The 13,660-nt window shown below is 40.5% G+C and overlaps 1 protein-coding gene across 1 annotated transcript; it reads left to right on the top strand.

The window, feature by feature from the left end:
* Window positions 1-581: 581 nt before the first annotated feature.
* Window positions 582-11,809, top strand: dlat (dihydrolipoamide S-acetyltransferase (E2 component of pyruvate dehydrogenase complex)). The gene is made up of 14 exons (XM_030438339.1): window positions 582-1,028; window positions 2,674-2,775; window positions 2,861-2,985; window positions 3,129-3,282; window positions 5,600-5,726; window positions 5,862-6,055; window positions 6,186-6,321; window positions 6,907-6,974; window positions 7,919-8,032; window positions 8,362-8,469; window positions 8,574-8,692; window positions 9,158-9,320; window positions 9,751-9,887; window positions 9,983-11,809. Exons 1-14 carry the CDS (start codon window positions 774-776, stop codon window positions 10,110-10,112), a joined length of 1,932 nt encoding a protein of 643 aa, XP_030294199.1. The 5' UTR covers window positions 582-773; the 3' UTR covers window positions 10,113-11,809.
* The last annotated feature ends 1,851 nt before the right edge of the window (window positions 11,810-13,660 follow it).

Below are 13,660 nucleotides of genomic sequence, written 5' to 3'. Positions count from 1 at the left end.
ATAAAGTATTTTTGTAGATTACATGCTGCATCAAAGCCAAAGCAGAGCATTTTGAATTCAATTAAAGACAAACAAAGAAACAAACAATGATAATAATAATAATAATAATAATAACAATGATAAAATAATGATAATAATTCTAACAATAAAGCTGATTCTTATCAGTCAGCCCACAGTATACAGTAGATACCTGCATGTCATATCTGTACAAGTTTTGATGTACATTTAATGTCACTGTTACTTTTACTCGAGTACCTTCAGTTTTACCAAAATAATATTTTAACATGACTTTTGGGTATTTCTTTTTTCAAGCATCAGACTGTATTTTATGATAGGCAGATGTCATGTACTCTACAATGTTTTACTGCCACCGTGTGGTCGGCGATATAACTGCAGTAAAATATAACCTTGCACCTTTTGAGTTTAATTTTGGTTTGAACCATTAAAGCTTTTGGTAAATTTCATACTCTCTATTAATTCCATCTCCATAGCTAGGTATATCAATCCAGAGTTAATTATAAAGTGTTTATTTCGTATTCGGTGATTTAAATTATAACAGCCGACGTTTACGACACCTCCTTCTACTGTACGGCAGGACAAGGAGGAGAGCCGGAAAGCGGTTTGTTTTGGACTGGAGGAGGTCATTAGAAAGTGAGGAGTAAGTACGGGCCGGTTCTCGAGGCACAGAGACATTTAGTGCCAGCGTATCTCTGATGCCGGTGTGAGAAAAATCATTATTCAACAACTCCGTGTAGTGTTACAACCGCTGCGAAATGCTTCGTCTCATCCTGCGGCTCAGGCCGTCCGCCGGGCTCCCCTGTCCCCGTGCCCTCCCTACCGGGCCTGCTGCGCTCGGCTCCCGCTCCGTGCCCGGAACCGGCTGTCTGAGGAGACTTCACTGCGGAGCGGGGTCCCGGACCGTGTCCTTTGGCTCCGGCCTAAGTCACAGAGGGGGCCTCCTGCGGTTACCCCAGCTGGCAGGCGGCTGTCAGAGCACGCGTTTCTACAGCCTACCGCCGCACCAGAAGGTAACGTTAGCTGACGGACCAGGTGTGGGGTTGCTATAGCACCAGCGGTCCTGCTAGCATGACCTCCCTAGTTAGCAGTAGTTAGCACTGTGAGGTACAGCAGATGGTGTCACAGGTTAAATGCAGCTGTTGCATGAGTCTGAAACTGTAAAGTAGATTCTGCAAACGATGTTTTTAAACGGCATATCAAAGCATTAAAATGGCATGTAATGTCATTGAGCGTCACAAGTGGAAGCTCGTGCATGATGAAGTGGGCTCTTATTCTTAAATCAGTTTTTTATAGGAGTTTAAAGCATTCGGTTTGAGTTACAAGGTGTTCCCATTTTACAGTAAAGTCCCCACAGGTGCTGTCACGTTTGTCTTTGGCATTATTCAATGTCTTTGGAGACGCAGAGCCATTTTCTAGCTGTGCTGCACCCAAGAGATGGCACCACTTTGCCCAGACCAAACAGAAAGGTCTATTACCAAAATAAAAACACACACCTGCATGTACTAGACAGATTTCCACAGATATATCAGTCTGTTGCAGATCAGCATGCATCAAACCAGAACATGTTCAAACTGAAGTGCTGTCAGTGAACAAAAGTGATGCTGAAACTTATGTTCACGAATACATTGAAGTAGAGCTGTAGTGGTTAGTGGCTTAATCAATTTCAGATCAAAGTTGATCCAAAGCAAATTTTCCATATATATTGATAACCGATTAATCATTTCAGTCTCTTTATGAACATAAATGTCAAATATTTGCTGGTTCAAGCTTTAAATGTGAGGATCTGCTGCATTTCTTTTGTCAATTATGATGGTAGATGAAGAGTCTTTGGCTTTTGAACTGATAGTTGGGCAAAAGAAGGAATTTGAAGACCCCAATATATCTGACATTGTGATGAGCAGTTGTCCAAATTTTTGACCATTTATAGACTAAATGATTAATTGGTTAATTGTTACAACTGATAATTACCCACTAGTCATGGCTGATACCAATAAGATAACCAATAATTTCACATATATTATTTTAGAATTAAGTTTCTAAACTATAGTGTATGCACACTTGAGGGTAAGAAAGGCGACAACATTTCATAGCTTCAAGAAGATTGTTTGTGTTATAACCCTTGTAGGACGTGTCTGCTTCATTTGTTGCAGTGCTAAATCTGGCAAAATTAGAATTATATTTTTCTATATTTCAAATTGATGTCAAGTTGCCAGTTGTTGGTCTATAGTGAATAATCAAGTGTGCATGATTTTTGAGCTTGTTGCTGTCATACAATTGTCACACAATGCAATGCACAAGATACTGTAGATCTGCTCCTAGCCTGTATTTGTCTTTCTTGGTAGCACCTCTGTAGATTCTGCAGTCAGATGTTACATGACCTTGACAGCTACTGTAATACATCCCAGATGTGGTGAAACACTGCTGTATGTGGGTCATTTATTGAGCAAGAGAATGAGGTGATGATGACGTAGCATCACCTGACAGTTGGCTTTTTTTTTTTTTTTTTTTTTTTACAATGCCCTGTCTGTCATGAAACCCCAGTGAGGATACTATAAAGTGACAGTGGTGATCTTTAAGCATCTTTAAGGTTAACTAGGGCGTTTTCTCATGACTCCTTCATTCTTAAACTTCTGAAATTTGTTTCCTGTTCAACAGGTGGAGCTTCCCGCCTTGTCACCCACCATGCAGACGGGAACGATTGCTCGCTGGGAGAAGAAGGAGGGAGAAAAGATCAGCGAGGGTGACCTCATAGCTGAGGTATTAGCTGCGCATGTGTGTTACATATTATCGTAGGAAATCACCACGGCTGTCCGATTTTTAAAAATGTTCGTATCTCTTGTAGGTGGAGACTGACAAGGCGACTGTTGGTTTTGAGATGCTGGAGGAGTGCTATCTGGCAAAGATCCTGGTTCCTGAAGGGACCAGAGACGTCAGCATCGGAGCAGTAATCTGCATCACAGTCGACAGGTAAGTGTCTGTGGTTATTAATATGAAATCATTCGAGTTATCTTCATCATTGTGGACTTTTTCCATTTTGAGCGATTGTATCTGAACCGGCAGTAGTTTTCAAAATATATATCTAATATCTGTGCGTTTATGCTCCCTCGCAGCCCCGACCTCATCTCAGCCTTTAAGGACGTAACGTTGGACTCACTCAAAGCTGCAGGTCCCTCACCAGCTGCCTCTGCTCCTCCTCCTCCTCCTCCTGCTGCTGCCGCTGCTCCTCCTGCAGCCCCCGGCAGCTCGTACCCCACACACTTGAAGGTAGGCATGTTCCTACATAAACAAAGTGCAGTCGTGTATGGAGGAGATGTTTACGGTCGTGTCCTGTAGCCACAGCTGTAGTTTGCTCATGATTGTACAGTCGGACTGTCTGTGTGTGATGGGATCATCATATGACTACTGTGTTTTAGCAGAGAGGAGACAAATGAATTTTTAAGGTGACATTTGCTGTATTCTCTCTGATGGTTCAAAATGTATCTTTTGAGTTAATTAGTCTCGTTGGCAAGTCCTCAAAATTTCACCTAGAATTTAAAACCACACAGTGTAGACTAAAATAAATTGCATAGATGGCATCTAATTTCACCATATATGTCTAATTTCATATATATATATATCCCCTGAGCGGTTCAGGAACAGTTCCTGCATGGGGTCATGTGTGAATGGGAGCAGAGATTAATATTCAGGGAGAATTGTATCACCAGTTAACCACCTCAAGACCCACTAACATGTCAGGAAAAGGCAGCGCAGCTATGAAAGCAGTGCAGACAGAAGCAAGTAAAGGGCTCCATCTGTCTGGCGGAGACACTTGAAGGCTGAGCGAGCCAACGAATCACAAGACTCCACTGATGATGTATTGGAATCTGCAACCTGTTAACAGTCATGAAAAACATTACTTGTTGAATATTACATACATGACTCGAGCATTGGACAAAAAAGCTCCTTGCCTGCCATGTTTCTGAAAATGATAAGACGTCTTCCTCCATGTTCACATACATTCTCCCTTGTCACATCTTCTTCTTTTGATTGATTTTCACAATTTACACAAATGTGTGTTAAAGGAATATCATTCCCCTCCTACAACAAAGAACCCCTACCCCTTGCTGTCACTCAGTGGTTAAACTCGCTCCAAAAAAGCGATGTTCAACCCAGTATGCGCATAAATCTAAGCGCAAAATAACGTAGCCATCGTAATTAAAGGAGCTGATTAATGTGAGATGAAATTGAGAAATAAAAAGCATCCAAATTATTATAGTAAAAGGTTAAGCAGGAGCAGCACCTCAAGGCAAGCATTATCAGAAACCATTTCCAGGTGTGTGTCAAGAGCAAGAATGTAACAAATTCTCTATTCATTTCTGTACTTGTGTGGAGGGTTTGTCAAAGAATGTCAAAAAGGGTCTCTCCACACTTTGATAGATGTTTTTAAAATAAAAAGGACAAGGAAGGGCAGTTTGAATCAGAGATTAGTAGCAATATGGATGTGATTGCCCCGTTATCTATTGGGTTTAAAGTCCTTAATGTATTAATTATTTTATTAGGGGGTTGTTTTCTGTTTGTTGGTTGGCAGCCATGAATTGTGCATTGACACCATCGGCTTGACTTTCCACTTTCCCATCTATATTGCCTTGGCATGTATGATAAGGCGCATGGTGGAAATTTTCCTGAATGTAGCTGCACGTGTGAATTGTGAAAATCACTAACATTGCCTGAAAGGTTGACCCAGTAATTAAGGGGATAAAAAGTCGTTGCATTTATATAACTAAATCTACACACAGTGGCTTTAGATATAGTAGAAAGTGAAACCAAAATGTTGATATTTAAAAAAATGAAAATGAGAGAAGAGAGGTTGATTTTTCTGACAATTTTTATACTTCTGCTCCCTATATTTCAACACAGGTGACTGTAATTACTTTATACTCCTACATTTACAAAACAGGCTTGTTACTTTAGTTTAAATGCATTTGAGGAGAGCAGTCGATTAATTTTTGTTCAAGTGAGACTCCACATTCAACAGTCGTCTCTCTGGTGCGTTTAGCTCAGACAAATCCTACAGATACTACCATTAAGTTTAATAAACTTTGAATTAAATTGAAATTATGTGAGGTTCAGTAAGTTTAAAGTAATGTCCTTCAGAAGGATACATTTTACTTTTATACTTTGAGTACATTTCAGAGCCTGTACTTTCACCTCTACTTGAGTAAAGAATGTGTGAACTTGCCACCTCTGCTGCTCTCTAATAGCAACTCTGTATTGTTGGAATGACAAAACAGCTTTTGTATTGGGTGGTACTCCTTGGGTCATGTGTGTAGGTTTATGGTGAGTCAGTGATTTGAATGGTGAAAATATGTTGTAGCTCCTTGCTTTCACGAGAAACATCACAAGTTGAAGTCATGGTGATTTTGTGGTTTAATCAGAGAGTCCGTTATCAGATGCTAGGGAGGCGCTTTCATTTGGTAGCGGCTGCTCTAATGTCTCCAAGCCTGATTGTTATTGGAGATGTCATTTAGATCATACAGGCCCCTTTTAGGGTTGCTTTGTTTGTCACTAGTCACTAAAGAGTTGACATCCTCCTGCCTTACAGATCACACTTCCTGCCCTGTCTCCCACCATGACCATGGGAACAGTGCAGCGCTGGGAGAAGAAAGTTGGGGAGAAGCTGAGTGAAGGAGATCTGCTGGCTGAAATTGAGACTGACAAGGCAACCATTGGTAAATCCAAACTGACTCGGACACCTCAGTCCTGACATTTTCTCTGTAGGAGTATTAGAGTGCTGTTTAATAATTGGTTAATTCTGTGTTGTATGCTGACTTACAGCGTGGTCTCTGTAATGTGTTTGTGTGCAGGCTTTGAGGTGCAGGAGGAGGGATATTTGGCCAAAATCATGGTGGCAGAAGGAACTCGGGATGTCCCCTTGGGAACACCGCTCTGCATTATTGTAGAGAAAGAAAGTGACATCGCTGCCTTCAAGGATTACGTTGAGACTGGAGTGGCAGAGGTTTCCACACCACCTCCAGCTCCAGCACCGGCATCAACACCGGTGAGACACACACAAAGCTTTTACCCAAATACTCGCAAAAACATGCTGAATTTTGCTTCAGTGCTTTTTAGTTTTAAGACAGCTTGTACACATATCAAGTCATCTATACTTGTTTGTTTTTATGTTCTAGGTTGCAGCTCCAGTTGCTGCAGCACCCGCTCCTGCAGCCGCTGCCCCTGCAGGTCCCAGGAAGGGTCGTGTGTTTGCCAGCCCGCTCGCAAAGAAACTCGCTGCAGAGAAAGGAATTGACCTTGCACAGGTCAGCGGTAAGTGACTGAGACACAAGTAGCAACTGATCTATATTGATAGATTAAATTACAGTAAATACTTACCGAATGCTTCGCAATCAGCTTTATCCTTTGGGGTAGCTAAGACTATCAAAGATACGTCCTCTAAAAGCGCTAGTTTTTGCCACTAACAAGCGTGAGGTTGTTATTTTAAGTGTCACAATATTATGGAAACAAGTCGTATGGAGATAAAGCTTTTTTGTTAAAGAGCAAGATCCTTCTCGTAACCAGAAACACCATTCTTGCTCAAGGACAAGTCTTATTCTGAAAACTCGAGAATTGAGTTGTTGTAGGAAAAGGGTGATAAGAATTGGAGAGAGGAGTTTTGAGTTCACCTAGAGGAGCTTGGAGAAAGAATTCATCTCCAAAGTCATGGCTGAATGTTTAATCGACCGACTGATTCCAAAACTTTTGGCATGTTTGAATCATTGACACGCATGTAAATATAAAGCCCAGGTTTGAAAATACCAGAATTCCCCTTTAAGTTTTTATAGTGACAAAATGAATACAGAACTAGACAAAAAAAAAGGTGAAATATATTTTATAGTGTACATTTCTGTTCAGGCTCTGGTCCGGATGGACGCATCACCAGGAAAGATATTGACAGCTTCGTTCCACCAAAGGCTGCACCTGTAAGTGAAGCTCACTCTGGTTTCTGTATCAGTGCATGATTTAATCCTGTGTAATCATATGTAACAACTTCAGTTATATAACTTTTTTTTCTTTGTCATATGAATACTGAAAATAAGAATCTGGTGCTGAAACCTTTTGATTTTGTTATTTAATTCTTAAAGCAGAAAAGCTAAACATTCTCTGTTTTTTGTAGCAAGAATTTGCTGCTTCGCTCTTTGTTTCTTTTTCATTATCGATTTGTTTTTGGGTTTTGGACTGTCACTTTGACAAAATTAGCGATTTGAAGACCTTGACCTGTGTGAAATCATGAAACTTCTAATCATTTTAATCAATATCATTTTTCTAAACCTTTTTATTTCATTTTTGGATTTGTGTTTTTGTGTGTTCAGATGTTATTGCAACCCTGAGTTCAATTAAGCTGGGACACTGTTTAAAAATGTCTTACGACTTTTCAAGTCCATGTAATGTGATATCTTTTATACAATCATGTGTCTCTTAAAGTGGTGAACCTCACCTCATACTACCCAGTGAACAACTGAACCCTTTCATACCCAACTATGGTACGATCACCTGTTGTTCCAAACAGGGTCTTTTTGTGCCCCTGTCCCAACTAGTTTGTCAAATTCAGATGAAGCATATATTTTAAGAAGTCAATTAATTAGACGAGGTAAAAACATTACATATAAAGACAATACATTGTCTTTTCAATTAAGTTTTTATCAAAAAAAAATTGGCAAACTATCGTATTCTGTTTATGGATTTAAAAAATATGTTTTTAAACAGGAAACGTTTCAGTCTTCATGTCATCCACCCTCCAAATAATCACGATTATAGTTCTTACCCGTGTTTTTAACAGTCACAAAACGTTGGTGTCCTGCCGTATGCCTCAAGGTTTTGATGGAATGTCCTTTTTAAATGCAAATCAAATAATTTGTGTTGGCAGGCCGTAGCTGCTGCTCCCACTCCAGCTGCAGCTCCAGCTGCTCCTGCACCTGCTGCAGCTCCTGCTGCACCAGCCGGGACCTTTACAGACATCCCTATCAGCAACATCCGCAAGGTGAGAGCAGACACACGCCTACACTTTTGGTGGTCCATTGTGTTCACCGACAACTCCCTCTCCTGCTCTAGCTCCTCTGATAGCAGCCAGGTATAATTCATGACACGCTCCTTGTAAGCAGCGTTTGGCGCTGATGAACGCTGTGAGGCAAACGTCCTGAAGGGTTTTCACGGTGTAGCTCTGTTATCTCTAACCTCTGCTTCCACATTTTGCCCTGGAGACGGGCACTTGGGCATTTATCAACACCGACTCAGCTAGCACGCTTCATCCCTGTCCGTGATGAATTATGGATCAAAGCTGAGGTGCATTTGTATGCGTCTCTCCTGCAGGTGATCGCTCAGCGGTTGATGCAGTCCAAGCAAACCATCCCCCACTATTATCTGTCTGTAGATGTCAACATGGACCAAGTGATTGAGCTTCGGAAAGAACTCAATGCTGTGAGTTTTTGCTCATGAATAGACGTGTAACAGAATTTAATACATGGCACTGAGCTAGTTATTTCCTGTGTCTTTCTCCAAATAATCTCTCCTCCTCTCCGCAGGAAGTCAAAGCCCAGAATATCAAGCTTAGTGTGAATGACTTCATTATCAAAGCCAGTGCCCTGGCCTGCCTCAAGGTTCCTGAGTGCAACTCCTCCTGGTTGGACACAGTCATTCGCCAGTGAGTAAATGCACAAAAAAATCCACACACATGTGAATGTTGTTTGGTTCCAACATGTACAGTAAACAGGAAGTTACAGATAAATCTTCATCAACCAAAGTCTCCTAATCTAGTCACCAGGTCCCTGTTGTTTAGCCTCTTCACATTATGTCTGACTTTGCATCGAAAATCTAACTTTTAATTATGAAGCTCATATCCATGGTAACATTTTGATGAAGAAGAAATGCATCAGTGTAAAAACACATCTGATTGTTAAGTTATTTAAAGAAAGAGAAGACCAACAAAGGAAATGTGCAAAAAAAGTGTTGCCAGATCGAAATAAAACTGGCCTTTTTTTTGTTCACTTGTCTTCCAGCAGAGGGCACCCAAGGCACAGACATGTTTCCAGCTTCTCTCAGTTTAGAAATGAAGTTGACCTCCTTTCTGTGCTGTCATTTGTATTGACTTATATACTCCTGTTTCCAGGAACCATGTGGTGGATGTAAGTGTAGCAGTGAGCACAGCCAATGGCCTCATCACGCCCATCGTGTTTAACGCACACACCAAAGGACTTGTGGCCATCAGCTCCGATGTGTCAGCGCTCGCCGCCAAAGCGAGAGAAGGCAAACTGCAGCCACACGAGTTCCAGGTGAAACACATGAGCAGAGCCTTTGGGGAGATGTAGGATAGAAGGGTAGAGCGAGTGTCATCAAAACAATAGCTGTATACTCATGATGAAGGAAAATCCTCTTTGGGTTGTTGACTTACCTTTTGTTAATTTAAGTTTAAAAAAAACCTTTCTCTTTATGTATTTTTCTTACTCTTGTGATCAAAAAGAATCTGAAGCTCGATTCAGAAGCAGTTTTCTTATGAATAATCAATATAGTATCCCCTGATCAATCCATACCGATTTGAGACTGTAATTAACAATTTCTGTTTTAAAGGAAGGAAGTTTACCCAGAAAATTTGAAATTCAGCCGATCATGGGATAATTAGCTTTTTATTTCATCCAGTGAAACAGCAAATTGAAGTAGTCCTCTTATGTGTTTTTTATTTTATTTTGATTTTTTTGTCAACAGGGAGGAACATTCACAATCTCTAATTTGGGGATGTTTGGCGTCAAGAACTTTTCAGCGATCATCAACCCTCCTCAGTCTTGTATCCTCGCCGTTGGAGGCTCAGAGAAAAGGCTGATGCCTGCTGACAATGAGAAAGGGTTAGTGAGTTCCAACACTGTAAGAAGTTTGAAACATTACATAAATAAAAGAAATCAAATCTGATGCAGTGTGTGTTTCTACGTTTTCTCCGTAGGTTTGACGTAGCCAGCTTGATGTCGGTGACGCTGAGCTGCGACCACCGAGTGGTGGACGGGGCCGTAGGCGCGCAGTGGCTCGCCGAGTTCCGCAAGTTCCTGGAGAAACCCGTCACCATGCTGTTGTGATTGGACTGTACTGCCGTTAAAACTGCAGCAACAGGCCCAGGCCGCTTACTGAAGAGATCTGATTGGTCTAAATCCATCTGGATCCTACGGTGATTGGCCCCGCCTACCACCAGGTCACTCCCAATTACCCTGAAGGGAAAGAGGCAGCACTCACTCCGCTTACCTGTCTGTCTCTCCTGTCTGTCTTTCTCTCTCCTCTCTCTCTCTCTCTCTCTCTCTCATCTTCTATTTATTAAGGGCCCGACTCTGAAAGAACAGAATTAGGTTTATTTTATCCTAGAATAGAGACTGTCACTAAAACATTGATAATGTTTTTATGAAGGGAAGTGTTACATGTCCAACCAGCGAGCATATTTATCCCAAAACTTACGTGTGTGTGTGTGCTAGTGTGTGTTTCCACCTACTTTGACCTGTGATTTTGTGTGAAACTGATAAAGACAACAGGAAGTGCAGCTAACTGTGGCTCCGTTGAGTAAAAAGGCTTGTGATTTTTGTCTGCATGCAGGCAAGAGGATGTAAAGTAAGTTAACTCGGAGATGCACAAAATTCAGATCCACACACACACACACACACACACACAAACAAACAAACGAACACACACATTAAATAGTGTGTTTTCTGTAGGTTGATGTGTATATTTCTCACTGTGGGGTGAACACAGTGCTGTGTATATATGGTGGTGAGCTCCCATGAGGCCTCACCATATAATTCTATCTCTGTACAGTCCTAAATGATAACAAACACTCTTAAAATAAGTACTGGACAGTTTTGCCAACTCTCTCTCTTCCGTTTTATTTTCTAGTCTCAGAGTAAGAACACTTACCTTTCCAAATTGTCTGTCTTTCACTGCTGGAACGCACAAAGCTGGTGCTGGATGTTACTTGTTGTTTGAATAAATTGGGAGAAGTCAACCTTGTGCCATAGGCTCTTTGGTTTGGGTTTTTATAATTAGACTAACAGCCCAAATTAAAGCGGTTAAGGAGTAGAAACTTACGATGTGCTCACAAAAAATCTGAAACGTCTAAGGACGAGAAACTACTGCCCTTCATCCATAATTCTTTTTGATAAAGATTCCAGCCTGCAGTCAACTTCCATGTGTGTATATTTTCTCATATCTCTCGGTCAGCTGCTGATTCATGAAGGTCCACACACACACACACACAATAAAAACTCCACAGCACCTGAAAACAGGCTCAGACCTCCTCCTTATTCATAAACATCTCCTTTATTTGGATTTTATCTGCAAAAGCGGCATGTGAAAGTGCCATCTCAACCTTTCTTGTCCTTTTTAAAAGAAAAAATGTCAGCAACATGAAAAAATCGCCATGGTGATGTGTGTTCAAATGAAAGAGAGAAAAGATAAGGATGACAGGAACCCAAACGAACTGCAGGCCAGCTTGTATCAGTAACAGGGAAACACTGACCTCAGTGCGTGACTTCATAAAAGGTCAAATTGGAAACTTGAAAAGGTCACATTTTTTGCTCCTTTCTTTGGTCGAGCCTGTCTTGAATGTTTTTTATTTTTTAAATATACTCTCTATCCTGGCTCCTCTGCTGCTCCAACACTTATTTTCCTTCAGTAAAAAGCAACAAGTACCTCTGTTGCCAGTAATCCATATCAAGTGAAGGTTCAGTCATGAAGAAAATAAATAAAAAAAAAAACACATCAAAATGCTCATGTGTAAAACAATTTCCTCGTTTTCCCACGTTGGGCTCATTAAATCTGGTGGTGAAAGAAATCAATGATGGAGAAACTACTCGGGTCCTTTACTTGAGTAAAAGTACTAATACCACACTGAAATTACTCCAGTATAAGTCCTACATTCAACCCCCTTCTCTGAAATGAAAGTAATATCAGCAAAATGTACCGAAGTATCAAAAGTAAAAGTGCTTGAAAAATGGTCCCTGTCAGTGTTTCACTATTATATGGGATGCTTTGGGATTAAAAACACTGCTGCACTCATGTGTATGTTGCATTTTACTGCTGTTTGAGGTCGAGCTCATTTTAATTACATTATATACTGATGAGTAGTTTAATCTACTGCGTGGCATCATACTCTAAAAGATCATTGTATGCGTGTAGCATTGCTGAAAACCACATATCTTCCAAAAGTTTTCATACCTGTTTCTGCTTTGTGATGATTTATTTTCCAGCTAACCCGAGAGGGGTTATATAATACTTTATTTAGCTAAAAAGTAGGAGACACACAAAAGAATGTATATAAAAAATCAAATCCAAAATGACTCAATTTGATACATGACTTATAGGCGGTTGTTATACCCCTCCTGTCAGATACATGGTTTTTATCTGAGGAAGGGTACGATCTGAAAAGTAACTAAAGCTGTCAGACAAATGTAGTGAAGTAAAAGGTACAGTATTTGCCTCTGAGATGTAGTGGAGTAGCAGTATAACATTGCAACATTGCAACGTGAGAAGTACAAACACCTTGAATTTATGCTTAAGTAAAAGTACTCAGATCTTTTACATCACAAAAAGTAGCAATACTTTGTTGTAAATTAAAGTCCACGTGTATTTAAAGTACCAAAAGTGAGAGTACTCATGCAGAATGGTCCTTTTTACCGAATAACACATATTATATTATTGGATTATAATTCCTGATGCATTAATGTGTCACTTTATCACTTTAATATTGCATCTGGTGAGGATGAGGCTCATTTGAATGAATTGTGAACTGCTGGGTAGCTTCACCTGTAAGAATAAATCATAATGAAATATAAAATCCAGTAGAATACGAGTAAAGTACATGAAAATTGTGTGAACAGGACTTAAATACATATAAATGTACTTAGTTACTTCCCCACCCGGTTAAATCTGACAGATACGTTGACTGTGATGTTCAGCCCTCATGGCGTGCGTGTGCTCTGCCACGTGATGCCTGGTTGTGACTGGCGAGCGTCTCTAAACTGGAACATGATTTGATGATCGCTGCAGAACTTGGCAGGCGGATCGACTTTGTGTGAGTCACGACTAACGAACACGTTTTATGTAAATCCGTCAAAAAAAAAAAGCTGCAGTGACGGGGTTTTGTTTAGCCCATAGGTCATAACTGGATGAAGGTCCTTATCGCCAGCCGACTCGGGTGCCAGTGTCAAAAACTCATCAGGGCGGTGACAACCTCAGGTCTGCCTCACATCCATGAGTCACTGTACATGGATGAGGGGAAAACATTTTTTTTTCCTTTAGAAAGAAAGGAAAAGCTGATTTTGGGTCTCTACTACTCTTTTTGTGGCAGTAAAACAAGTCTTCAGCAGCTGATTTTTACCTCATCAGATCTGTGAGATTTTAGAATTAGTCAGAGCAGAAGAGTTCAATCAGTTGCTAGTTAACAATCTTGAAAAACTAGCAACTGAAACAAGCTACAAATTGAAGCAAAAATGGAGAATTGACTATATCATATGATTATAATCAGCCCGGCAAAGACGACGTGTTTGCAACACGACTGAGAAAAAAATTCAAAGTCATTGTCGTCTTTCATTATGTCACCCATTGTCGATTCATCAGTTCATCTTTTGTCTAATTGTTTTGC

The sequence above is a fragment of the Sparus aurata genome, chromosome 13, assembly GCF_900880675.1.
Source record: "Sparus aurata chromosome 13, fSpaAur1.1, whole genome shotgun sequence".
Taxonomy (NCBI): Eukaryota; Metazoa; Chordata; class Actinopteri; order Spariformes; family Sparidae; genus Sparus; species Sparus aurata.
Note: the sequence above shows the minus strand (reverse complement) of the source record. Positions and strands in the feature narration are given on the sequence as shown.

What these genes read in the sequence shown, in the direction of transcription:
- dlat (XM_030438339.1), top strand. Translation starts at nt 774, where the DNA reads ATGCTTCGTCTCATCCTGCGGCTCAGGCCGTCCGCCGGGCTCCCCTGT. An exon ending in AGGGTGACCTCATAGCTGAG is followed by an intron (nt 2,776 to 2,860) that starts GTATTAGCTGCG and finishes TATCTCTTGTAG; the next exon opens with GTGGAGACTGACAAGGCGAC. An exon ending in TGCAGCCACACGAGTTCCAG is followed by an intron (nt 9,321 to 9,750) that starts GTGAAACACATG and finishes TTTTGTCAACAG; the next exon opens with GGAGGAACATTCACAATCTC.